General features: G+C 40.9%; 1 protein-coding gene across 1 annotated transcript in view; it reads right to left on the bottom strand.

Moving 5' to 3' along the window:
- Positions 1–27733, bottom strand: part of F8 (coagulation factor VIII) — a 97185-nt gene that overhangs the window by 34939 nt on the left and 34513 nt on the right. The window contains exons 12-21 of the mRNA XM_056539178.1: positions 25423–25558; positions 23750–23956; positions 20751–21387; positions 18207–18363; positions 16861–17049; positions 15583–15835; positions 13720–13899; positions 12521–12634; positions 8948–9019; positions 4808–4893 (exon numbers count right to left, since the gene is read on the bottom strand). Of these exons, the coding sequence (XP_056395153.1) occupies positions 4808–4893; positions 8948–9019; positions 12521–12634; positions 13720–13899; positions 15583–15835; positions 16861–17049; positions 18207–18363; positions 20751–21387; positions 23750–23956; positions 25423–25558 (2031 nt within the window). The remainder of the gene's footprint in view (positions 1–4807; positions 4894–8947; positions 9020–12520; positions 12635–13719; positions 13900–15582; positions 15836–16860; positions 17050–18206; positions 18364–20750; positions 21388–23749; positions 23957–25422; positions 25559–27733) is intronic.

The following is a 27733-nucleotide window of genomic DNA, read 5'->3' as shown; positions in this document are numbered from 1 at the left end:
ATATACAAAGTGTACATATACATGCATACATATATGCTCATTAATGCTTTTTCACGGAAAGGTCCCTTTAGTTTATTGGAATATTTACCTAAAAAAGTTGCATTGATGAGCTTAAAGAGGACCTGTGGTCATTTCTAAAAACACTATGAAGGAGATTTATCAAGCTCTGTAGTAGATTTTGTTTGCTTAAAAAAGTTGCATATACTTGCACACATGCAACTTTTCTATACATGCTGCGACTTTTTGATTTTTGCTTATTCCAACTCACATTTTAGAAATCTACTCACGTAGTAATTTTAATTTTTTTTTACTTTGCAGTGGTCATGAATTTATCAAATGCGATAGTCGCTATTTATGATGAAAAAAAGTTGCATCCCCGTTTAAAAGTCGCATATGTATTCCAGGTCCAACCTGGCTTACAGAAAGTGCATACATCTGCAGAAAAGGAAATTAACACCCACTTTAACAACTGTTCTTGTTCTGCATCATGAAATAAAACTACAAAATTAATGTTAATTATAGAAAAAATGTATTATATAACTAATAACTCTATACATTTTAAGGTTGAAAATACACACTGCACACCTTGTTAATTTTTGGACACGTACATGCTGGCATACATGGGGCATTATATTGAGGGGCACATAACGGGGGCAATATATGTGAGGGGCACAGTACATGGGTCTTTATATGAGAGAGGCACATAACAAGGACCCTGTCATGTGCCCCTCGCATATAATGCCCCCGTCATGTGCCCCTCACATATAATGCCCCCCTGTCATGTGCCCCTCACTTATAATGCCCCCTGCCATGTTTCCCTCACAATAAATGTCCCCTTTTATGTGCCACTAAGTTTTCATAAGGCACTGTGTACCATACAGTGCCCCTGTGGTGTTTTCTACAGCTTTCTTACTTGTGCATGGGTGTTTAATGCAATTCTTTTTCTGCTAATGTACACACACACTCACCTGGACAGACAAACACACACACTCACACACACATACAGACACACACATTCACACAAACACTCACACACTCACACTCTACTGCAGGATCTTACAAAAACGAAAATTAGCTAGCCCAGCAAACAGTTTACTGGTCGGGCACTGTGCGAGCCTCAGTGACGTGATCTCCCTGCATCGGCGTGATGAATTGACATCATTGCACCGCTCTGCTGTGGATCGCATCCCCGCAGCTCAAATTCTGAAAACAGAGAGCAAGCAGCATGAGAAAGGGGGGTTAATGGGGGAGTGGAAGCTGACAGCTCCTGCTCCACCATGCTAGAATATGGGGGCAGCAATCTCGAGGGGGTGGGGGCAATTGCCCCTTTCCCCCCCCTTCATCCGCCACTGTCCCCTCCATTACTGTGCATTATGTTGGCACCCCACCCTCCCCTCTACATTACTATTCCTCATGAAAGCAGAACCTACCCATAAACCGGATCCAAAAACCACAAAACAGTCGGCTAACATAAGTCACACTGACTCCCCTACATGCTGATAAGACCGCCTCCCCCCCCCCCCCATGCAACGTCTCGGGGTGGGTAACGTACCAAGCCGTTTTTTGGGGGGTGGCTTCACTATTGTTTATGAGCCTGCTGGTGCTGTGCTGTCTTCCTGTCTTCCTTCCTGATGGAAACACCGGCCTCAGCGCAGCGACCCAAGACTCCGTCCACCAACGTCACAAAATGCAGCGTCAAGATTAAACAAAAAAGCCTCCAGAGTATGGATATTCATGGTGCGGCATAGTATGTTTTTAATATTTTTTTTTTTTCTGAGGAGGGTGGATGGGTTGTTGAGGGATAGTTGGAGTGCAGCTATATAGTGCCAGTCAGGGTGTCACCCGATATGGTACCCCCCCCCCCCCTCCCCATCACTCTCTGGTAATCAAGGGTTGATAAAGAACTTCGGCCATTGAAATAAAGGAAAACAGTTCTGCTTTAAAAAATGCTTTTGTAAGCGGTTTTCCCGGTTTTTGCTAACGTGCGATTATTTGATAAATAGGTCGCATGTAAGCAAAAGTAAGTAAAAAAAAAATGTCATATAAAAGCCATACGTTTGAAAATAATTATAAATCTCCTTCTAGTAGTGGTATGTATAGATTCCCTGGGGGAGCAGGGGTTCTCTGGAGTTATGGACTGTTTTATTTCCATCTGACAGATTCCTGAATCATTAGATGAGTGTGTATAATTATGATGGCTGGAGGTATGGGTGGACGTATCTGGCCCAGGGTTTGAATACCTTACCTCCCTGCAGTATGTGCAGCCCTCACTTCCAAGATAAAAAGTAGTAAAAAGTTATCAAAAAGTCAATACTACTCAGTGGTTCCATCAAACATTACAGCTCACACCACAAAAAAGAGCCCTCACAAAGCTTTGTAGGTGTAAAAATAAAAAAAAGTTATAAAGGTCAAAATCCTGACTCCTAACTTTTTTTTTCTGGTTCCTCGAGGACACTTTATGTAAATGTACGTTCCCTAGCACACCATGATGCACTCACTTCATACATTGCAATCACGCTAATGGTCGCCATTAACCCTTTAGATGACATGATCAATACTGCTTAGTTACACTCATTGGACTACCTGCAGCGTAATTGCCAATGCAAAGCACTGAACAGTAAAATCAATCAAAAGATTGCTATAAATAGTACTGTGGGGACTTAAGAAATGAAATAAAAATATGTCTTTAAAAATGGGAATTAGCCCCCAAAACCCCCCAAAAAAGTAAATCACCAACTTTTCACATTTTTCAAAGAAAAAATGTAAATGAAAAAAATTAATAAATAAACATATTTGGTATTGCAGCATGTCAAAATTTTTTGCAAAAAAGTGATAAAAAAAACTCACATATATACAAAGGTGGTACCAATAAAAACTTCAGATCACTGTGCAAAATATGATCAGTACAGAATAAAAAAAAACATTGCAGTTCTACCACAAGTTGCAATATGACATAAGACTGTGCCACACCATCGGCTTCATTATACACAGGAGGATGAGAGCAGTGAGGGAAGCTCTGACCAGAGCATTAACCCACTGCTTCTGAACCTCTCTCCCTCCACCGTTCTCTCCCACCACCGTTTTCTTCCTCCACCGTTCTCTCCCTCAGTTCCTCCCTCCAATGTTCTTTCCCTCCCTACCTCCCTCCCTCTTAGCTATCTATATATCTATCTATCTGAATAGGTAAAGCACCAAAAATTGCAAAAAGTGAAGTTTATTCCATGACAAACAATGTTATTATAGAGCTACGTTTTAGCTGCCTCGTTTTGGCTGTATCCTCAATGCCAAAAGGGGCTATGTCCTCAAAGGGTTAAGGAATAAGGATGATGCCTGAGGACAATCCACAATAGAGGAACAGTTGTCCAGAGGCTTGGCTTGGAAAAGTTGAAAATAAAGAGGATTAAAGGAGTATTCCAGGAAAAAAAAAATGTTTTATATCAAATTGCTCCAGAAAGTTAAACAGATTTGTAAATTACTTCTATTAAAAAATCCTAATCCTTCCAGTACTTATTAGCGGCTGTATACTACAGAGGAAATTATTTTCTTTTTGGATTTCTTTTCTGTCACGACCACAGTGCTCTCTACTGACACCTCTGCATCTCCTGGTGAATGCGTCAGTCCGGCTGGCAAGCCACACCCTCCCCGCATTCCATGCCCCATCTTGAAAAGACACGCCCAACCTTTAAGCCACACCCCTTTTATTTTCAGTTTAAAATATCTGCATCACAACTCAGCCCCACCTGAGGACAGGACATGAGGATTAGAAATGGGGATTAGGTATGAGGATAGGATATTGGGACAGGATATGAGGATGGGATATGAGGTCGAGATATGGGGACAGTATATGAGGTCGGGATATGAGGTTGGGATATGAGGTCAGATATGGGGACGGGATATGGAGATGGGATATGAGGACAGGATATGAGGTTGTGATATGGGGAGGGATATGGGAACAGGATATGAAGATGGGATATGAGGTCGGGATATGAGGTCAGGATATGAGGACGGGATATGAGGTCAGGATACAAGATGAGAAATGAAGATGGGATATGAGGTTGTGGTATGAGGACGGGGTATGGGGTTGGGATATGAGGATGGAACATGAGGATGGGACATGAGGAAGCGATAAGAGGACAGGATATGATGACGAGATATGAGGATGGGATATGAGGTCAGGATATAAGGACGGGATATGTGGACCAGATATGAGGTCGGAATATGAGGAGGGGATTTGGGGTCGGGATATGAGGAGGGGATTTGGGCCTGGGGTCAGGATTTGAGCACAGCATATGAGGACAAAAGCTTCCTCCTTTGTTGCTTTTCCTCCCCCACAAGGATTAGGTAGGTACTCAGCTAGTAATGCAATAAAATGCATAGAATACAGTATGTCATTCTATTTTAAGGGAGAACTATCATGCAGAACAACTTAGGTGTCTGATTGAGGGTAGTCCAACCACTAAGACCCTCCGCGATCTCCTGCACGGCACCCTGGCAGTCTCCAAAATCGGAGCATGTTGCCCCCTGCGCAAAATGGCAGCCGACACATTCCCTCCATGTATCTCTATGGGAGAGCTTGAGATACCCGAATGCTGCAGGGGATCGACACACTGAAGTGTTGTGCAGAAGATTGTGGATCCCAGCGGTCAGACCTCCCACAATCAGACACTTACCCTTTGAATAGGGATACGTTGTCTTCATGATAGCTCTCCCTTAATACAATTTTAGCCTGATATGTTCATGCATTAAGTAAAAAAAAAAATCATGCAGATAAGCCAATAAGTACTGCAGAAATAGATTCAACTCTTACCTGTATCCATGAATCCACACTGTCCATACTCCATGCATTAATAGACCCAGTATTTCTTAGTCTTGCAAGTGATGGTAACCAGGGACCTTTGTAAATGTAAAATAATGAACATTTTGATTTTATAACAAGAAATTATATTTATTGAACAGCATGAACTAACCATCAAAACCTTGAGCAATGAGCAGTATTTCATCTATTTCCAGATGATCCATCAGAGAGGGGGATCAGGGTGCAGCTAAAACTTTTATTTTTAAAAGGGTCATCTGCTAAAAAAAACTAAATTTCTAGTTTTCAGACTATTCCTCAGCTCCACAGCAATAGTAAAGAAGATGGAAAGGTTTGCCTATTGTCTTTTCAGGCAAATGTTACATTTAATAATTTTTTTTGCCATATTTAACCCCTTCAGGACCAAGCCCATTTTGGCCTTAAGGACCAGAGCGTTTTTTGCACATCTGACCACTGTCACTTTAAACATTAATAACTCTGGAATGCTTTTAGTTATCATTCTGATTCCGAGATTGTTTTTTTGTGACATATTCTACTTTAACATGGTGGTAAATTTTTGTGGTAACTTGCATCCTTTCCTTGTGAAAAATCCTAAAATTTGATGAAAAATTTAAAAATTTTGCATTTTTCTAACTTTGAAGCTCTCTGCTTGTAAGGAAAATGTATATTACAAATAAAAAAAAATTATTCACATATACAATATGTCTACTTTATGTCTGCATCATAAAAGTGACGAGTTTTTACTTTTGGAAGACACCAGAGGGCTTCAAAGTTCAGCAGCAATTTTCCAATTTTTCACAAAATTTTCAAACTCACTATTTTTCAGGGACCAGTTCAGGTTTGAAGTGGATTTGAAGGGTCTTCTTATTAGAAATACCCCACAAAAGACCCCATTATAAAAACTGCACTCCCCAAAGTATTCAAAATGACATTCAGTCATCATTTTAACCCTTTAGGTGTTTCACAGGAATAGAAGCAAAGTGAAGGAGAAAATTCACAATCTTCATTTTTTACACTCGCATGTTCTTGTAGACCCAATTTTTGAATTTTTACAAGGGGTAAAAGGAGAAAATGTATACTTATATTTGTAGCCTGATTTCTCTCAAGTGTCGTTTCCGAAATGGGGTCACATGTGGGGTTTTGTTTTTTTTGCGTTTGTCAAAACCGCTGTAACAATCAGCCACCCCTGTGCAAATCACCTCAAATGTACATGGTGCGCTCTCCCTTCTGGGCCTTGTTGTGCGCCCCCAGAGCACTTTACGCTCACATATGGGGTATCTCTGTAGTCGGGAGAAATTGCGTTACAAATTTTGGGGGGCTTTTTTCCCTTTTACCTCTTGTGAAAATGTAAAGTATAGGGCAACATCAGCATGTTAGTGTAAAAAATAAAAAAATGTTACACTAACATTCTGGTGTAGACCCCAACATTTCCTTTTCATGAAGGGTTAAAGAAAAAGCCCCCCAAACCTTGTAACACAATTTCTCCCGAGTACAGCGATACCCCATATGTGACCCTAAACTGTTGCCCTGAAATACAACAGGGCTCCAAAGTGAGAGCGCCATGTGCATTTGAGGCCTAAATTAGGGATTTGCATAGGGGTGGACATAGGGGTATTCTACGCCAGTGATTCCCAAACAGGGTGCCTCCAGCTGTTGCAAAACTCCCAGCATGCCTGGACAGTCAACGGCTGTCCGACAATACTGGGAGTTGTTGTTTTTCAACAGCTGGAGGCTCTGCTTTGGAAACAGTGGTGTACCGGACGTTCTTATTGGGGGAGGGGGGCTGTGTAGGGGTATGTGTATATGTAGTGTTTTTAACTTCTTATTTTATTTTGTATTCGTGTAGTGTAGTGTTTTTAGGGTACAGTCACATGGGCGGGGGATTACAGCGAGTTTCCCAGCGCAAAATTTGCTGCATCTCAAGATGCGAGAAACCCACTGTAAAAGCCTCGCCCATGTGAATGTACTTGGGGGGCTTGGGGGGGTTGCATCAGCTGTTGCAAAACCACAACTCCCAGCATGCATGGTCTGTTAGTGCATGCTGGGAGTCATAGTTTTGCAACAGCTGGAGGCACACAGGTTAGGAAACACTGAGTTAGAAACAGACAATGTTTCCCAACCAGTGTGTCTCCAGTTGTTGCAAAACTACAACTCCCAGCATGCCCAGATAGCTGAAGGGCATGCTGGGAGTTGTAGTTCGGCAACATCTGAAGGGCCAGATGTTGTTGAACTAAAACTCCCAGCATGCCTGGACAGTCAGTGCATACTGGGAGTTGTAGTTTTGCAACAGCTGGAAGAGCACAGATTGGAGACCATTATACAATGGTCTCCAAACTGGGGCCCTCCAGATGTTGCAAAACTACAACTCCCAGCATGCATGGTCTTTTAGTGCATGCTGGGAGTTATAGTTTTGCAACAGCTGGAGGCACACAGGTTAGGAAACACTGAGTTAGAAACAATGTTTCCCAACCAGTGTGTCTCCAGCTGTTGCAAAACTACAACTCCCAGCATGCCCAGACAGCTGAAGGGCATGCTGGGAGTTGTAGTTCGGCAACATCTGAAGGGCCAGATGTTGCTTAACTAAAACTCCCAGCATGCCTGGACAGTCAGTGCATGCTGGGAGTTGTAGTTTTGCAACAGCTGGAAGAGCACAGATTGGAGACCATTATACAATGGTCTCCAAACTGGGGCCCTCCAGATGTTGCAAAACTACAACTCCCAGCATGCCCAGACAGCCAAAGGCTGTCTAGGCATGCTGGGAGTTGTAGTTTTCAGACTCCTAGAAGCAGCAGTGAAGATCTTCACTGCTGCCTCTGAGGACTACATACTTACCTGCCGGTCCCGTCGCTGCTCCTCGGTCCTGCCGCTGCTCCTCGGTCCTGCCGCTGCTCCAGGTAAGTCCGCCGGTCCCCACGTGTTCCCCCTGTGTGCCGCAGGTCCCCGCGAGCCCCTGCAGCCTTCGTCCCCCGTTCTGCCCGACTTCCAGGGGCGGGCAGTGCGGGGGATCTGAACTTTCACCCCAGATCACTGTGATTGGTCCACAGGGACCAATCACAGTGATCGCTGACCAGGACCATCAATGGATGGTCCTGGGGGTGAAGCAGAAGTTGTCCCCTGCTGGAAACAGCGGGACTTCTGCCAGTTAACCCGTGCGATGCTGCGCATCGCCGGGTTAACTGAATGTCATTTATAAACGCCGGGATGCGCGAACGCACTGCACAACCCGGCGTTTATATATGACATTCTGCGGGAAGGGGTTAAATGACTGACTAATTATATACAAATGTATCATGTCTCCCCCTTGATATGTCTTCTTAAAGGGGTACTCCGCCCTTAGACATCTTATCCCCTATCCAAAGGATAAGGGATAAGATGTCTGATCGCAGGGGTCTCCTGCAGCCCTCTCCCATAGGCTTGCATTGAAGGGGTGGGGTGTAATGTCACGAGAGAGGGCGGATGATGATAAGTGGGTAGATTGCAAGGGTCCCCACTGGGGGGACCCCACGATCAGACATCTTATCCCCTATCCTTTAGATAGGGGATAAGATCTCTAGGGGCGGAGTACCCCTTTAAGACTAAAATGAATCTGTGCTCATAACTAAGATTCTCCATGCCCCTGTTTTTTATTTATTTATTTATTTTTATTTATTTTTGTGGCTCTATTCCATCTTCACGCATACCAGTATTAATTCTAGACTCTACAAGTACAAACAGATCCTTCTCTAGATGTAAATCTCTCTCAGTTTTAGCCCCCACGGATACATATGATGTATGCAGAATATTAATTTAGACTTGTTCACATTGAATCTAAATTGGCCAAGCACTCCTTGCATCCAAGTCAACTCGTAATTTATAAACCTTCTCTATAGATATATTACATTACATCACTTAGTTTTATCTACAAAGATTGCAAGTAACAATTAAGTTTAATAGTGGTTATAGCACATAACCGTATAAAGGAGAAGAATGCAAAAAATTTCCCAAATGTCCATAATAAAGTCTTTTAAAAAAAAATTCACCCCCAAAGTGTGGATAAAAAGGGCACATCATACAAAGTAGCAAATAAGAACAATGTTTTAAAAACAAATAATGGAAATGAACACAGATGATGATGGTAATATCAAACGCTCTTACCATAGTGTCCTGATGCAGAAATTTGAGAGTCTTTTATTCTCCCAGTTTCTAAACCAAGAGGCTGGTGACACCCTGTGGAGAAAACCATCATTACAATAACTGCAACAAAATCCCTATCTTAAAGAGGTATACCCATCTAAACTAACAGTAATCTTGTAGGGCACACCAGGTTAAATATTTTAGCAAATACTTTCATTTAGCAAATTTGCCTCTCTGTCCTGATATTCCAGCTCTTTTCCTCCCCTGACAGTTAACTGTTCATTGCCTAGGTTACAGACCACTACTCCACTGTAGAAGCATAAGGAAAGGAGCAGGAATATTAGGAGAAGGTGAATTTGCTAAATGAATGTATTTGCAAAAATATTTAACCTGACTATGGGATGAGAATACCCTTTTAACTTTCTGTGTGGTTTGTTTTCTAGGAAACTACTGACAAAGTAACTATATGAAATGTAATATACTGATTAAAACAATTACGAATGTGATTGTTATGTATTAATAACAAATAGGTTAAATCAGGGTTCACAATTATCAGGGCCAAGAGATGAGGTAGGCAGAGTAGGCAGCTGCCTAGGGGATTATTAAGGACTTCAGATCAGGTGGACAATTTAATACTGAAAAAGATTGAGTTATTACAATCCTATTTTGTGAGGAAAGATTTTTGGATAGACAAGGCCTGAATCTCACCCACTATTCATGCTAAAGTTATGGCTAGAAGAAAAAAAACTGTTTTCTGATATTAGGTTTTAGGCTTTGAACCGTATGATGCTCAGATAAGTGACGCATTGAAGCTATAACGTTAAGTTGCCACCTGTACTGTTTCTTATTTGTTTTGTTTGCAAACATGAATCTTAGACTCAGACTCCATCTGCTGGTTACCAAAGACAATGGCCCATCTTTATCATCTGTCTGTGTATGATTTTTGTCTCAGACAGAATACAGCCAATTACCTCCTATCTATGTATGATATGTCCATGTGGAGTGCAGCCCTTAGAGCAATGTATGAGAGCTAACCAGAGTAGGTACAGGATGGGAGTCTGACCCCAGTGCAATAGAGGCACTCCTGGTATGAGAAAGTAGTAGTAGGGTCTACAGCTGGGGGACTGGCCATGAGTGGTGAAGATCACGACTGCAGTGGCAGCAAAGAGTGCCGCATTGCCCATGACCTGCTCTGGGGATCCTGGCAGTCCTCCGACCTGTGGAGTGTGTAGCTGACTTGGGAGGCTGACTGGTGATGGTAGTGAGGCTTAGGTCCTTTACCAGCATTCCAAACAGGTGCAGTTAGATAGTACCGGTCCCTGTAGCACTCAGTAGCATGCAGCTATCTTCGGAGGCTGGCTGATGGTGGTAGTGAGACTATGCCTCTGTGCAGGTGCGCTTAGCAGGTGCAGCCAGATTTTACAGGTCCTGGTGGCACTTACAAGCAGACAGCTGACAGGTGATGATAGCGAGGTTCCACTCCTGTGACAGTGTGTATAATAAATGAAGCCAAATGGTACTGGTTGCTTTTTGAAGTATGCTGCTGGGAAAATCCAGGACCTGCTATAATTAGGAGTACACGGCAGAGTTTGGACAGGCTTCTGGTGGCAAATAGGATTATGGACTCACGCATAATAGGGGCACACAGCTTCAAATCCTGCACATCCAATATGCATAGGATACTGTACGTGTGAATAGACCCTCACTCTATCTTTGTTTCTAAAGAGCAATAGGGGGGCACAATTGCGCATAAGTGTACAGGGTTAACATGCATGATAAGCAGAGCCATAGGTATATGTAACCCCCCCCCTGCCCCATACACATTACAGAAAAGGACAACTAAACCCACTGATTGATCGCTGGCTGTCTAATGCGTATGAAAGGTCTCCCAGCATTGGGCATGATAGATGGGGAAGCCCAGTTATTGCTTTCCCTAGAGATAAGTCACCAGAGGAGTATAACAGTGTTTTTTTTACCCCTTTACACTAAAAATACATAAGCTCTTCGGGCATATCAAATGTTCAAGTGTATGGGGGAATAAGGACAAAAAGCTGTTAACGAAAAGAATGTTAGGCCTCCAGCCATTGAAAGTGTATGGGCACCTTAAGCTGTTGTTTGACCTACTGTCCATCTGACAGTACTGAGAAGGTGTTTAGTATGTTTTGAAATGTGTGCTTTGGGCTAGGATTGGGAGAATTGGTTAAACCACTATTATTTAGAGGATATAAAGCTTTTTTCACCATTATAAGTGGTGGAATTTCCCACAGAAATGCCCTCACTTTCTTGTTAATAGTGGCCTGATATGTCAATGTCGATAATAGCACCATTTTTTATAAAAACGGAGTTACAGCCATATTATTACTTTAATATACTTTAAGGATGGTTGTACATTAGGAATTTTTTCCACCAAAATGGAAGAAAAATTGTTTGTTTCCCAACCAGTGAGTCCCACTTTCCACTGTCTGCCTAAGACACACAAAAATCTTTTGTGGATAGGCTCGGTAAATAAAAAACTTTCTATATGTTAGACAGCCTCTTGAAACCCCTGGTCACCAGAATCCAAGGGTACTCACAGGACACCAAAGAACTTTTAGTGTCCTTGCAGAACCTGAAATGGTACCCTGACGGGGTGTGGATGACTTTTGATATCACCTCGCTGTTATCCACCAGGATGGGGGCTTTAAGGGCTCTTTAGTATCATTTGAAAACTTACATTAATTACGATTCAGTATTACAGCAATATATCCTGGATGTGCATTTTTCTCCTTACCAATAACTAGGGGTTGTCTAATGGGGCCAAATTCTCACCCTCATTGGCCAAACTCTACATTTGTCTCTGGGAGGAGGGATCCATACATAGCAGTGAAAACCCTTTTCTCTGCCGCATCGCCTTGTATGGCCGATATATCGATGATATCTTGGTGGTGTGGCGGTGGCCCTGGGATCCACACATCATCGATTCTTTTATTCAGTACCTCAATAACAATCCTGACAATTTGATCTTTTCATGCAATTTTAACCCCCTTGAAATGGTTTTCATGGATGTGCGCTTTCAGGGGCATCAAGACATTTCATGCAATGTCATGCATAGAGCGTTTCTTCCCTAGAGGTTATCCTGATTGAGAGGGTAACCTGTCCACCTCGAGGAGGGGACTGGAGGAGGAAATTATTAGCTAGAGAAGCCTTTTGGATTGTTAAATTGGGGACACGAGCACCTACTTGTATGAATAACCGCACAGATATTATGTATTTTTTATTAATGTGCCCATGATTCTTGCTATATTGTTTTTCAGCTTTTTTCTGCATTTTCCTGCTTTTTTGCTGCTGTGATTGGGGGCAGATGGTCCTTAAATTCAGTATAAGATTGGGTTTTCATACTGTTCACATCATCACCAATTTTTGCACATGTTTTTAATATGGATCAATAAAGCTTATAAGTTTTATCATACGGGAGTGGACTAGAGTGCTGGTTTTTCCCTCAGGGAGAAGTTTTACTTTCATACTTTCATATAGTAAAGCAACAAGGAAATGTGAAAAATCAGCACTTTACTTGCTTCCAACTAATTTACTATCTTGTTCCTATTATGGACTCACGTGGATCATATACAAGGTAAAGCGCTTTCATTTTATAGTCTTCATATACTGCTTCTGATTCTATATGCCACAGACCAGTTGTATGAGCCTCCATCTCCATAGTGACACCAACGCCTGTGATGAAACATAGATTTATCTATTTAATATGTGGAAAATTCTATAAACACAATAGTTCCTGACACAAAAACACTACAGGCTCCAACATTCTGCTAATGGGGATGTCCTGGGGACAGGACTTAAAGGGGTTGGTCCACCATTAAAGGGGTACTCCGGCGCTAAGACATCTTATCCCTTATCCAAAGAATAGGGGATAAGATGCCTGATCGCGGGGGTCGGCAGGAGACTGTAGACCCCCGTGTCGCTGGAGACCCCTGTGATCTTCCACGCCGCACCCCGTTAGAATCAGCCCGCGGAGCGTGCTAGCTCCGGGTCTGATTACTAGCGATCACGGGCATAGTGACATCACGGCTCCACCCCCGTGTGATGTCACGCTCCGCCCCCTCAATGCAAGCCTATGGAGGGGGCGAGACAGCTGTCACGCCCCCTCCATAGGCTTGCATGGAGGGGGCGGAGCGTGACGTCACACGGGGGCGGAGCCGTGACGTCACTATGCTCCGTCCCCGTGATCGCTAGTAATCAGACCCGGAGCGAGCACGCTCCGGGGGCTGATTCTTTGGATAGGGGATAAGATGTCTTAGCGCCGGAGTACCCCTTTAAGACTCATCCCCTGTCCACAGGATAGAAGATAAGTGTATGATTGCATGGGGCCTCACTGCTGGAACTCCTTGTGATCTCAAGAACAGGGTCTTGAGTCTAACTATGGGTGCTTCCACAGATAGCAATGAATAGACAATGAATGTAGTGCTGATCCGCACTGATGGGAGAGTAAGGACGCCATTCTCAAGAATGCAGAAACTTTCTAATAGGCAAGCACCTGACCCAACTAAATTTCTATTTACAACAGCAATATGCTAAAAAACTTACTAACAAGTACACTTTATAAACTTGAATGAAAGCATTATGAAAGGTTATACAGTTTTCCTTGGATCATAGGATCTGTGAAACATATACCATCAATTTTAAGTTGGAACCTTACATAGACAGATTAACTATATAAAAAAGGCTTTCGTACATATACACTGTTTGTGAGGAATCTAAGCAATGGACTGAAAAAGTATTCTAAATGTTTCCCTTCTTACCAGGATAGAGGTTCACTATATTGATGGGATGGTCTTTGTGGCTCCGTTGTGTAAGGATATTCCCATGAAACTGAATAGCAATAATTTCTTTTCTTCCTATACTTAGTAGATGCCATCGTACTTTTCTGTGCAAAGACAGGACCAGACCAGGTGTTGTGTCACCAACATATCCATTGATAGCTACAATGGGAAGATACCAATAAAGAAATTAAATAGTTGAGTTTTTAATTTCAGCATTAATAGTAATAATAATGTGCAAAGGATCCCAAGTAAACATATTTGATTTCTTGTTTTTAGTTAGTTTTCTGACAATTTTCTATTGATACAACTATATTTCCACAATTAGAACCATAGAGGCTAAGAAATAGACAAATCTTTTGGCTACTCCAAACATATTAGAAAAAGGTTGGTCAAACCTGCAGGATTAGCTGACTGTCTAATGTGTATTAGAGCTTTCTGACTCTCCTTCAGCAGAAATAAAGGATTGGGGTGTTGGATTTCAGCTGCCTGATCATTTTGTTCACAAGAGGAGTCTGACGGCAGCTTACCCCTCCTCTTTCCATTCAGAACTCATGAACAAGCTAAACATTCACATGTATAAAGGATTAAAGGGGTATTCCAGGCCAAAACTTTTTTTGTATATATCAACTGGCTCCAGAAAGTTAAACAGATTTGTAAATTACTTCTATTAAAAAATCTTAATCCTTCCAATAGTTATTAGCTTCTGAAGTTTTCTGTCTAACTGCTCAATGATGATGTCACATCCCGGGAGCTGTGCATGATGGGAGAATATCCCCATAGGAACTGCACAGCTCCCGGGACGTGAGTGTTCAGAGAGCAGTTAGACAGAAAAAAACTACTCAACTTCAGAAGCTAATAACTATTGGAAGGATTAAGATTTTTCAATAGAAGTAATTTACAAATCTTCCAGAGCCAGTTGATATATAAAAAAAGTTTTGGCCTGGAATACCCCTTTAAGGAGACATAGGCATCTGCCGGGTGAACAGCCAAATTTACTGTTCATTGTCTTAAAGGAAAACTGTCAGCAGAGTCACCCACACTGACCAGTGGCACTGGCAGGTGACGCTGATTAAAACGATGCCTACCATGCCCAGATACGTTGCGGCATTCCTCTGTTATCTTCCTAATTGTGATTATGCAAATGACCAGTCTGTGGCATTGACAGAGTTAAAATGGCGGCATTGGGCACTGTGGTGTCTCAGCGCTCAGCCCGCTCATGCATATTCATACAATCCCCTCCCCTTCCCCGCTCTGTGTTTACTCCTTCTGCACATGTACCGTGGCCATCTTGGATCATCAGCACATGTGCAGTAGGAGTAAATACAGAGCGGGGAAGCGGAGGGGATTGTATGAATATGTATGAGCGGGCCTAGCGCTGAGACATCACAGTGCCCGAGGCCGCCATCATAACTCCACCCGTGCCACTGACTGGTCATTTGTATAATCACAATTAGAAAAATAACGGAGGAACACCACAACAATTTTTAAAGGGAAAATATAGTTCCATGATAAGAAGTTATCAGATCTGTCCCCATAACATGCTGCCCTAATACAAATGAAACACAAAGGGCTTGTTCACACGGACAAAATCCCTGTGTGTTTTGAGGCAAAAACCACACTGTTTTCGATTGTTTTTTCAATGCATTTTTTTTAGCCTGGAAAGAATTGACATGTCTCTGGTTTTTGTGGGTATTGACATAGTTTTTGTTTGAAACCGTGCTACAAACCACTCCAAAAACCACCAACAGATAATGTATATACTGTATATTTGATAACTATTTTGTTACACATATGACCCAAAATGCTGAAAAGAAATGCGCATTTTATTACTGAATTACATACCATGAAATGTGTGTTTATGTCTGGAATCATTGGAAGCATTTTCCATACTACAGACTGCAGGGCATTTAGAAGTGCAAGTCAACGGGCAATATTTCTGCCAATTTTCTTTGAAATACCAGCTCTCATTCTCATTAATGTCCATAAATACAAGGGAGAAGTCCTGCATTGATAGCTGAAGAACTTTGGATCTCTTTAAGACTTTAGGTCGACAGATAAGCATAGGTCCGAAGAGTCCAGAATGGAAGTCTTTGTACTTAGAGAAGAAAAGAAAGAAAATAAGTCAACAAAAAATTGAACAAGTTGAACAAATTCAATTGTGTTTTATTGCTATGGAGTACACGGAGTATATAGCTACATGTATATGTGGTTACAATTTATTAATAATCCATGGATCTCCATTGATTTTGACACTTTTTTATTCTTTTTGCCTATACCCTAACTATGATACCAATAGTTGTTGCCCTAATATGCTACTGAAGGTCTACGTAGCCAAGTGAGTGGTCATCACTGCTCAGTTTCCAATGAGAAGAGAAGTGGCGACCACTTCCTTAAAGGGGTACTCCCATGGAAAACTTTTTTTTTTAAATCAACTGGTGCCAGAAAGTTAAACAGATTTGTAAATGACTTCTATTAAAAAAATCTTAATCCTTCTAATACATTTTATGGGCTGTATACTACAGAGGAAATGCTTTTATTTTTGGATTTCTCTGATGTCACGATCACAGTGCTCTCTGCTGAACTCTGCTGTCCATTTTAGGAACTGTCCAGATCAGCATATGTTTGCTATGGGGATTTTCTACTGCTCTGGACAGTTCCAGCAGAGGTCAGCAGAGAGCACTGTGGTCGTGACATCAGAGAAATCCAAAAAGAAAAGCATTTCCTCTGTAGTATATAGCCCCTAAAAAGTACTGGAAGGATACAGATTTTTTAATAGAAGTAATTTACAAATCTGTTTAACTTTCTGGCACCAGTTGATTTAAAAAAAAAAAGTTTTCCACGGGAGCACCCCTTTAAGAATGGTATATTCTTGAAAGTGCATGCCATTCCTGATTTAAACAAAAATTAGAAGTCTAAAATTCAAGGTTAGGTCATCATGACCACACATACTGGCAAATCTTCAAGTTTTAAGTTTAGAAGGCCAAAGTATGAAGAATGTAAAGTAAATTTATTGTCAGTAAGACTTACTGTAATAGCATTTATATAAAGATGTTCAATTAATGTGGTAAACAGTAAATATAGTTTAGAAATTATTTGAGAATAAAATTATTCAGTTTTTACCGGGTCAGCATTAGAAGTATAAAACCAGGTTCTGCATTCCTCTTCAGCATCTGTGGGTCCAAATTGTGAGCTGACTTTCCCTGTGTATGTGCGACTCTCTTGTGGGGGGACATTTTCATCTCTCCATGGTACTGCTAAAACATTGGAATAGAAGGAGTATGGACGAGAGGCCATGTTCTTAAATTGTACCTATGAGAGAATAACATACACATATATATTAGAGGTAAAGTAGAGTAAGCATGTAAAAAAATAACAATAAAAAAAAACATTTTTGTATTCTGGATATGAAATGTTGCCATGCACTGTGAATGTTATCATTGCTGCTATATCCATAATGTAAAAACCAGTGACTAAAAACAGTTATATTTTTAAGGCAGTCTATAGCAGACATATGCCATTCCATAGGCAATATGTAAATTGTTTTTACTGTATTTATGAAATATATTTTAAATTGAGAAAACATTTTCTAGTATTTCTCAATTCACAAAGAATACAAAAAACGCCAGCACCACCGCGTAGTGTAATTGCCGTGTATATCCCTCAAGGAAGACTCACTCAGGTGCATGTAATGGAAAACCAGGTGAGCGCTGCACGCTAGAAACTAGACTATGTATATAACTCCACAAAGAAAAAGAAAGAAAGTGGAGCACTCACCGTTCCAGGGCAGACAGATCACTTCAATGGGGTGATCTCAGGACCGGGCATGGATCCGTGCAGGGAGGCGGCAGCTGATGACCGGGGGAGCTCAGGCGTCGCCTGAGCTCCCCCGGTCATCAGCTGCCGCCTCCCTGTACGGATCCATGCCCCGTCCTGAGATCACCCCATTGAAGTGATCTGTCTGCCTTGGAACGGTGAGTGCTCCGCTTTCTTTCTTTTTCTTTGTGGAGTTATTTTCTAGCATTTACTGTCTTTTTGAAACATATTTTAAATTAATAAAACATTTTCTAGCATTTAGGAGCACATTTTGCAAGTCTATGTCGACAACTTGTCAAAAAGTTATGCTGATGGATTCATGGCAGATTTATTGAGTTTAAAATTGGTCAACTAGTGACTAGTTTGGTCCATTTCCCAAGTGAATACTGTATCTATGCATGACTCAAAAAGCATGATCTGCTATGCGTTTGAGTTCCACAAGCAGCATACTTCAGGAAAAGGAGAAAACTTGTCAAAAGTAGATGACATTTGGTCTAGATGAGTCCCACCGGGGTACGCTGCAGTATACGTTGACATATTTTGTTGACTGGTTAATACAGTATGGGCAAAAACAAGATGTGAATGGTCCCTTAGATGTATTTCCACATGACTAGTTAAACTAGTTTAATGAGAATATCTAGTCTTTCGCTTACTATGATTTCATCGTTTACTTCTGCACGAATACATGGCCCCAATAGTCCAAGGTAAGCATCTCTCTCTCCGCGAAGTGCTGGCTCTTTAAAGGTGCTATCTAGATATTCACGAAATACCACTTTCTTATACCTTTGGAATCCATGAGAATTTCGTTGTCTGAAATGTAAGTAAAGACATTATGAACAGTTGGAATGTAATGCTGGATATCCATATATACCATTATACTAAGATATCCATTATACTAAGTCATCTGTAACTCATGCAGGATTAGATACTGAGGTTTGGAAGGAAGGTTCAATGGCAAAGACTGTGCTATTATTTAGATTGGGTAATCTTGATAAATCTCTCCCATCCCTTATATGGTTATCTTTGGAATTTTCCTATTAAACTGCAAAAATCCCTGGCAAAGATGATGGCATCTCCACACTTAGAAGATGATCCACCTAGCTTTTTGTGAATATACAGATTACAAATGTGACGCAAATCAGTGTTTGTTTAATAGCTGAACATTCTGGTTTCATGAAACAGAACTAGAATGTATATAAAGAAATTAAAATAATGACAAATCAGATTAAAAAAAATTTGAAAAGATAGAAATAGAAAATATAAAAAAATATAAAATCACTTAATAATGAAGAAAAATATAATAGATAATATTTCTAAAACAAAAAAAAATTCCCCCTAAGGGTACTTTCACGCATACATATCCACTGCAGATTTTCTGCAGTGGATCAGCTGCAGACCTATTGAAGTCAATAGGTAGCAATATAATCCCCTTGCAAATTTTTCTGCTGTGGAAAACCCACAGCGGATTATGTACCTGGGAATGTACTCTCACATGTACGCAGATTTGATACACAAGATTTGATGTACAGGATTTTCAGCTGCAGATTTCAATGTAAACTGAATGACTGAGCACAGCTTCTAATCGGCAGTTACAAATCCTGCGCATCAAATCTGCGCAGGATTCTGTATGTGTGAACGTACCCTTAAGATGCAAATGAGTCTACAGTTTAAAAAGTGCTTAGGGCTGTATTAGACCTTAAAGGGGTACTCCCATTGAAAACTTTTTTTTTTTTTTTTTAAATCAACTGGTGCCAGAAAGTTAAACAGATTTGTAAATCCCTTCTATTAAAAAATATTAATCCTTCCAGTACTTTTTAGGGGCTGTATACTAAAGAGAAATCCAAAAAAAGAAATGCATTTCCTCTGATGTCATGACCACAGTGCTCTCTGCTGACGTCTGCTGTCCATTTCAGGAACTGTCCAGAGCAGGAGAAAATCCCCATAGCAGACATATGCTGCTCTGGACAGTTCCTAAAATTGAAAGCAGAGGTCAGCAGAGAGCACTGTGGTCATTACATCAGAGGAAATGCATTTCTTTTTTGGATTTCTCTTTAGTATACAGCCCCTAAAAAGTACTGGAAGGGTTAAGATTTTTTAATAGAAGTGATTTACAAATCTGTTTAACTTTCTGGCAGCAGTTGATTTAAAACAACAAAAAAAAAAAGTTTTCCACGGGAGTACCCCTTTAATGAGCCTTTAGACAGTTCAACCAATGTCCAGATAGAGCCACATTTAGGATCACTTGATCGTTCGTGTGGCCCTTTCCTTCATCAAACATTGGCCTCATATACCCTATTACATAAAGAGATGTCCGACTGATGAACAAGGATTGTTCTTTGTTTATCACTAGCAGCCTTTTCAGCCAATAATTGCCCTGTGTAATATACAGATCCTTACAGACCCTACAGAGCTGTAAAACTTGGGTAACTGAAAAAAAACATGGCTCCCACAAGAAATATGTCAATTCAGACAATAAAAATGATAGTAAAACCCTTTCAGGATGGAAATCCAACATGGAGTATGGCAAAAGATGATGGTTGCCTCCAGTAAGCTTTCAGAAAGCCCAAACCCTAGCCCATCCCATCCATATCACATGTTAGCTGTAGTGGTGATCCCAGCCGTTTAACCAAAGCGATGCCATGGGCAATAGAAACCATGGCATCTCAGCAGCTAGAGAAAAGGAAATCCCTCTTCTACCCCATTGTAATGCCCCAACGAATGTGGACCTGCTGCGCCATCTATCAGTTTAACTTTGGGCCAAACTTGGGAGTGAAATTGAAGTACTCCCCTGGTTTTCACCCTATCCCGCTCCTGGATGCCGAAGCTGGACTTCTGCTGCAGGGAAGATACCAGGTCACTACCGCAACAGTGGTCCCAGTTAGGTGGCAGTTGGTCAAGCAGGCCAGAATGCCAAGTGCCCAGCACCAGGGATACAGACAGGAGGGACTGACTAACACTGAGGATGGTATAAGCATAGAACAGCAGAGTACAGAGTAGCAGAACTGAAATGGTGTTAAAACAGCACAGAGTCTGATACCATAGAAGCCCAATAATCTATATTTGGGTATCAATGTAAAGTATAGATCTCAGAGTTTCCAGTGCCTTACACCCTGTAGGGGAGATGATGACAATTATGGAATTTTTATGATATCATCTGCTAGACATGATAGGAAAACATTAATCGTTTTGGTACTCACTTTTCTTTCATAAAGTACGGTGAGTTTCCAGCACCATAATCCCACATGACTTCCACCGCTGCAATAAAATATGTCCGCAGTTGGCCTTCAGAACTACGAGGGTCTTTTTCTGGCAGGTCTCCATACATGTCAATGTACTCTAAATCAGTATTGTTGTAGTCATAATCGTAAAAGTCTGAATGAGCACCAAATGTCTTATCCAATTCAGATTTATTCTGTGATTTCTTATTTGAAAGATTGCTGTCTTCCTTTTTATCTGTATGTAAATTATTTGTGTCGTGAAATTCCTCTTTTTTTATTCCTTTAATTTCTTTTTTGCCTGTTTTACTAGGCGTTTCTATAACAATACTGGATGAGTTTATAAAACGTCCTAAAGCATCGTCGCCATCATCACCACTTATTGTAGTTTCCAAATTATTAGCACTTTTCTCTTCACTCGGCATACTCCGTGGTCCGAAGGGATGCATTCTGTGAGATGCCTCCAAAGAATATTGAGGAGAATCTTGCTGAAAATCCTTTGCATCATCATGATCATAATCATAGTATTCATCTTGGATATTTTCACAGTGTGAAACACTCAAGGTTGCTCTCATACCTAAATCTGCCAATGATGATCTAGATGTCACAGGCCAAAACCCTGCATTAAAGGATATAAATGTAACAATTTACAATGTATGTCAATGAGTTGTCTGATAAAAATAGCTCAATAGAGTGGAAAAATCTGTAGTTTATATTATAAAAAATAATAGTTCTTTTATACCACCAATGTATTTCATAGCACTTTACAATTTTTATGGTACATATACAGACAAAATTCATACAATGAATATACACATGAAGAAAAGGGGTTGAGAAAAAAAGCAGAAGGGGAAAAAGGGCTTTATTTCTAGAATGGTCCAGCCATCTTTTGAAAATAATGTAGCGCAAGTGAAGTTGGGTGAACCAGTCACCAGCCAGTCACCATCTGTGCTAACAGGTATAAGTGCATGGAGCATTGGGTGGGCAAATGTTGAATTAAAATGGGAGGAATGCTAATAATAGGTGTGGCTGATTGGGGCACACTTAAAAATGTGAGTAGAAAATTCCAGAGAACTGGTGCAGCACAAGTAAATTCTTGGAGATAGGAGTGATAGTTTTGGATCATGGTGGTTGTTAGTCATAGGGCATTGGCACAATGTGGGGCTGTGAAGTGTGGTAGACAGAGTTGAGGAAGGACACTTGTATAGGAGTAAGGAATCCGTCACCGGTGAATAGTTGCAGGCAAATGTCAATATATAGAGGGGCTGAGTATGCTGCAGTAGTGGAGGTGCCAACGGGAAGGCAAGTTATATGTAGCAAACAAGGGATAGAAAATGAACGTTGCACTCACCACGAAAGGCAGCAAGTTTTCTTTCAATTCTGGTGTTTATTCATCAATGCTGTACAAACAGACAGGAGGGAAGGGAGGGGAGCGGACACCAGCTCCATGGAGCTGACCGAGGGTGACGGGCCATTTCACAGGAAGTCTGATCACGCTGGGATTGAGGAAGGAGACGTATTTTTTCAGTGTTACCAGGTGCATGTCTCCTTCCTCGCAAACCAAAGCTTTGAGTTTTGAATTTGTGATTTCCATTTTTACATCTTTTTATAATGTATGAGAAGCTTTATACCTTTTGAGTACGAAGCACACAGAAAATACTATCCCAGTTTGCCCCCAGTTTTTTTAATTTTTTTATTACTTCTGTAGTATATATATCGCCTATTTGTATGATTAACTTCATGCTCAAGTATACATGGATGTTTATTTTACTTTTTTTGTATACCAATAAAGAGTACTTTGTGTCTCAAATGCTCTTTTCCATTTGGGGTTGCATATACTTGTCATGCATCAAGGACCAATATTTATGGGAATATAAATGGCTTAGTAAGTTTATATACAATAAAATAAAGCTTTTTAGGAGAATTAATTGTGGTAGAGGGTGTGATGCAAAGGGCAGATGGAATTACCCTAGGGGCAGATGGCATTAACCGCTTATATTTGTGATGCTAGGGTGTGGTTTATCCTCAATACCACCCGAAGGTATCCCGCTAGATCCTGGGCTAGGCACGGGGGCAATAATGACTCTGACACCAAGTTACAGATAACGGTAGCTTTACTGAGGGTAGAACGATGGTAAAGTCTATACAGTTCAGCCAGGGCCCACGGAGGTGACCAGTGACTCAGAGACCTTAAGGGCTTGCTGTAGATAGGATCAATTTAATACGGGCCACGTTGACTTGACAAATGATGACTGTGACTGACTTGACTTGATTGATGACTGACAATACTGAGACTGTGGCTACTTGTAGCTGCTTGTGGCTGCAGACTGGACTTGAGGCCTCCTATGACTCTGGACACTCTCTAGGACTTGACTTGACCTCAGCAAAGACTTGTAAGGAAAGAGAGAGAGCTAGCTCCACCCAGGGCTTATATGGGGAAGACTAGCAGGGAGCCCATAGGCCACCCTTGGGTCATCTGGTCACTGATACCTCCTGGGTAACAATCACATGACAAATCACATGTTAACCTTCTTAACGTTATAACACCTCTTTACACATTTTATAATACAACAAATGGGTGAAACATATGTACATGGGGGAACAAGTGCAAGGGGGGCCCAGGGGGCACTGCATGAGGCTGCCTGACAGGGCAGCAAGGGTACAGGGTAGCACCCCCTGAACTGGGCCACCACAAAATCTTTACTTTTAATCTTAATTTCATCTAAAACAAGTAAGAATTTTCATCAACGATGACACAAAATATCAGTATTCACAAGTACATGAAAATGGTATGATATGCAGAGAAATTGTTAAAGGGCCTGCAAAGGTTTGTGTCCCAGTGTAACAGTTACATGTAAAGAATTAACTAAAGGAAGTAAATGTATGGGCAGTTCTAGTTTATATTTTGCACTAGATCCATCGATTTCTATCAAATTAACAGATTTGTATTGATTTTGTTTCACATACTTCCCTTTACTGACCTGCTTTCTCCATGACAATAATAATGGTCTTCCCATTCATTGGAAAAAGTGTCAGTGTTTCTTCATAACTTGAGTCGACAAAAAATGTATTGCCTCCAAAGTAAATTGATAGGAGTTCTGTGTCCGGAACTAGATTCAAAACATGCCATACACTGACCTCATTCTGACAAATATCGAGGCGGAGAGAACTCACAAAACCATTTATCGCTAGGAAAAAAAATATTGGTTAGTATAGCATGTATTATATAAAACATTATTGTATTATATGTGATGCATATAGCATAGCAATGTCTGACTTTAGATACTTTCATGTTCTTGCAGTTCTATGATGGTAATATAGACCATATATCAGCATTTTTTCACTACAGCGCCCCTAACATAGTCAGGTTTTCTGAATTTCCTTAACATGTGTCATAAAGTTAAGAAAATACATGGTTTTACAGGTGGTAACACCATTAGGGTATGTTGGGCTACCTATATCTGGCCTACCTAAGTGTTCATGCTCTGGAAACATACTAGTCGACCTATGATAGGATTGCTCATTTGCAGAGTGAAGGTGCCCATACACTTAAGTCAAAAGTCAAAAGCTTGGCTAGTAAGTAACAGCAATAACGTATAAAAATCATTGCCCAGACTCTCTTGCTTTCAATGTATGTAGTACCAATCATTTCTCTTTCCCACAGTGCACCCTTTCCATGGCTTCCAGACTGCCCCCTACTTGTAACAGAGTCCAGCTGCATTATGGATGTGGTTACATTATGGTTACGGTTGTGGTTAAGCGTCAAGCTGTATATCTGCACTTGGTACTTGCTTACTACTCTGCTCATTTTATTGGATTTTGGAATAAAGAAAAAGTTTTTATCCACAACTCGACAAGCGCTGGACTATTTTCTCTGCCTGGTTCGAACCAATCGCACTGTGGGCTTCCCTGAGCTGAGACCTCCTCCCGAACAGACGGTGATTACTCCTGCCTTGTGTCTGGTTATATTATAAGGCAGAGGAGGGCTGCATATAAAGCTTCTCACTAGTAACACAGTACCCTGTTCTGAACTGAAGAGGGGCAAGGACCCCAAAATAGTTGTCTATAGATGGGTGACTCATTTAGAGGAAACTCTAGGTTGGCTAATATTAGTTATTTTTTCTGGAGGAGAGATAATTGGTATTACCAGAGGCTAATACAAATAACACTTTGCTATAAATGCCACACCTCAGTATTGGATACCTCATATGACAAATCCCAGCCTTGCCTAGCAGACTCCATTGACCTACAATGGGGTCCCTCATGGGGCTCCATTGCAGTGTCCACCATTTTGATAGCAAGGGAGTGCTGCATGCTGCGCTATTTGTACCATGAAATGTGACAGATCTGCTGAGAGATACTCCATAATCCCAAAGGAACCCTCTATTCTTCTCTAAAATGAGGGAAGGTGATTCTCCCATTAACCCACTTGACAAAAAATTATTTTTAGTAGTAATGTACTACATACATGCTCGCCTGTCCCCCACAATGGTGCAGTGTCAACAATTTTACTGCCAGTTTTCATGTCAAACCAAGTCAGATTAGTCATAATCTGCATAAAACCAGGATAATGAGAAATAACTCTGACTCTAGTCACTATCAGTTAACAGGCAGAATTAGTTACCTGAGGGTAATAACATGACAGAATACTTACTGTACGGCATAGTTTCTCTTGGAGATATATCATTTGTAGTTATGTTTTCTGAACCTTGGATGTTTTGATCACGGTACCAGCTAAGCATTTCATCAAATACAGAAAAGAAAAGAATATGTTCCTTATCTGTAATAATCTAAAATTAAAAATGAATTGAGGTTACATGACTGACACTGTACAGTATAGTTCTGCAGGCTACAACTTGTTACGTTGCTGACCTGTTCACTCTTATATGTTCAGTAGATATAGTGAGTTAGGCCCCCATCGATCAGACATTGATTTATTAATTTGTTTTCAATCTTACATTTCAGATAACTCTGTAACATCCTGTCTTAAAAGTCTCACTGTAGACTTTGCATTTATGTTTTCGATAATCTGGTCCGTTTAGTGCACAATAACCCATTAACTGGAACATTCTGTGAAAAAAGGAAAAAAGAGCCCGACGGACGGCGCCTCGTGTATTACCCAGGGGTAAGAGAGTGGTGAGTGGGGGGCAACCCTGTGGAGCTTATAGATGGCTGCTCACCTGGTGGTAGTTGTAACTGCGCATGTAACCCACAATAGATTTGGGTGCTTATAGGTCCGAGCCACTGCTAAGCCAAAAGGGTTGCAGGAGAAGACTAGGTCGTCCTGGAGTGGATACTGGCAGCAAGGCTGGAAAAAACCCTTGAAGTAGGCGCTGCTGACTCAGTAGTGTTGCTCGCGAATATTCGTAATGCAAATTTTATTTGGGAATATCGCATATTCGCGAATTCACGAATATTCGCGAATATAGCACTATATATTCGTAATTACGAATATTCGTATTTTTTTTTTGTTTTTTTTTTCACAGTACACATCACAGTGATCACCCCCCTCTGCTTCCAGCTTGTGTGGTGTAAAGAAGGCTCTAATAATACTGTGTGAGACTGTATTGCGAATATTACGCGAATATTATGAATATGCGAATGTAGCGGATATATGACGAATATTCGTCCATATATTTGGGAAATATTGCGAATTCGAATATGGCCTATGCCGCTCAACACTAGTCCTCAGCAGGACATTTTTATTGAGCAGAAAATAAAAAACGGACAGGATGATGCGTTTCGGGAGGATCCCTCCCTTCCTCAGATCAGGATTGCTCCTGATCTGAGGAAGGGAGGGATCCTCCCGAAACGCATCATCCTGTCCGTTTTTTATTTTCTGCTCAATAAAAATGTCCTGCTGAGGACTTCTCCAGTACTTCTGGCTTCGCCTCATCCTTCTCATCAGAGTCAGCAGCGCCTACTTCAAGGGTTTTTTCCAGCCTTGCTTCCAGTATTAACTGGAATATATCTTTAACACATGACGCATAATTTAAATTAGATTTTTCAAGGTCCAAAACAAAGTACACTCAGCACTGCTATATAGTGTGGCTTATGAGAATTGGATGCCTCACATAATGACTCCCAGTCCTGGACTATGCAGCCTTGGGTGCTCTACTGACCAAGTGGAGTAGAAATATCCAGAAAAAATTATCAGGGCACTCACCGCTGCTGCGACAGTGTGGTTTATTCAGGTGAATGAAACAGGAGCGGGACAGACAAACAAACAGGCAGGGGTGCTTCTTTTGGCAACGGTGCCGTTCCACACAAACTTGCCCTTCGACTGGCCCACACTTGATGTGGGCCAGTCGAAGTGCAAATGTGCATTAACATATTTATAACCCCTTAAGGACACATCCCATTTTGTCAGATGGTTAGTGTCCCAGTAGGTATAGGGACCCCCTAGTGTTGGGATTTTGCCATTTTCTTTACTAAATATTCAGAATTTTTTTTTAACAGCCATATTAAAAAAAGTCTTTAATTTTCATCAGTAACAACATGTAAAACATTTTTGGATCCGACAGTGCCCATTTAAGGACACTTTCATTTTTGCATTTTCATTATTTCCTCCTCGCCTTTTAAGACGCATAACTTTTTTAGTTTTCTGAATTTTCAGACCCATATGAGGGCTTGTTTTTTGCGTGGCCAATGGTTCTTTATAATGGCACCTTTTATCTTACCATAAAATGTACGGCTCAAGAAAAACAATATTATGTGTGTGGGAAAAATAAAAACAAAACTGCTAATTTTGAAAGGTTTTGTTTTTACGCTGTACATTTCATGGTAAAACAGACATATTTTCTATATTCTGCGGGTCAAAATGATTAAAAAGATACTGATGTTCAGATGCTTTTCTATTATTATAGTGCTTTTAGAAAAAAATATTCTGTTTAAAATTGCCCTAATCTGACCCCCTATAACTTTCTAATGTTTCCATATACAGGGCTGTATGAGGGCTCATTTTC

The sequence above is a fragment of the Hyla sarda genome, chromosome 9, assembly GCF_029499605.1.
Source record: "Hyla sarda isolate aHylSar1 chromosome 9, aHylSar1.hap1, whole genome shotgun sequence".
Lineage (NCBI taxonomy): Eukaryota > Metazoa > Chordata > Amphibia > Anura > Hylidae > Hyla > Hyla sarda.
This window is presented reverse-complemented; position numbering and strand designations above follow the sequence as displayed.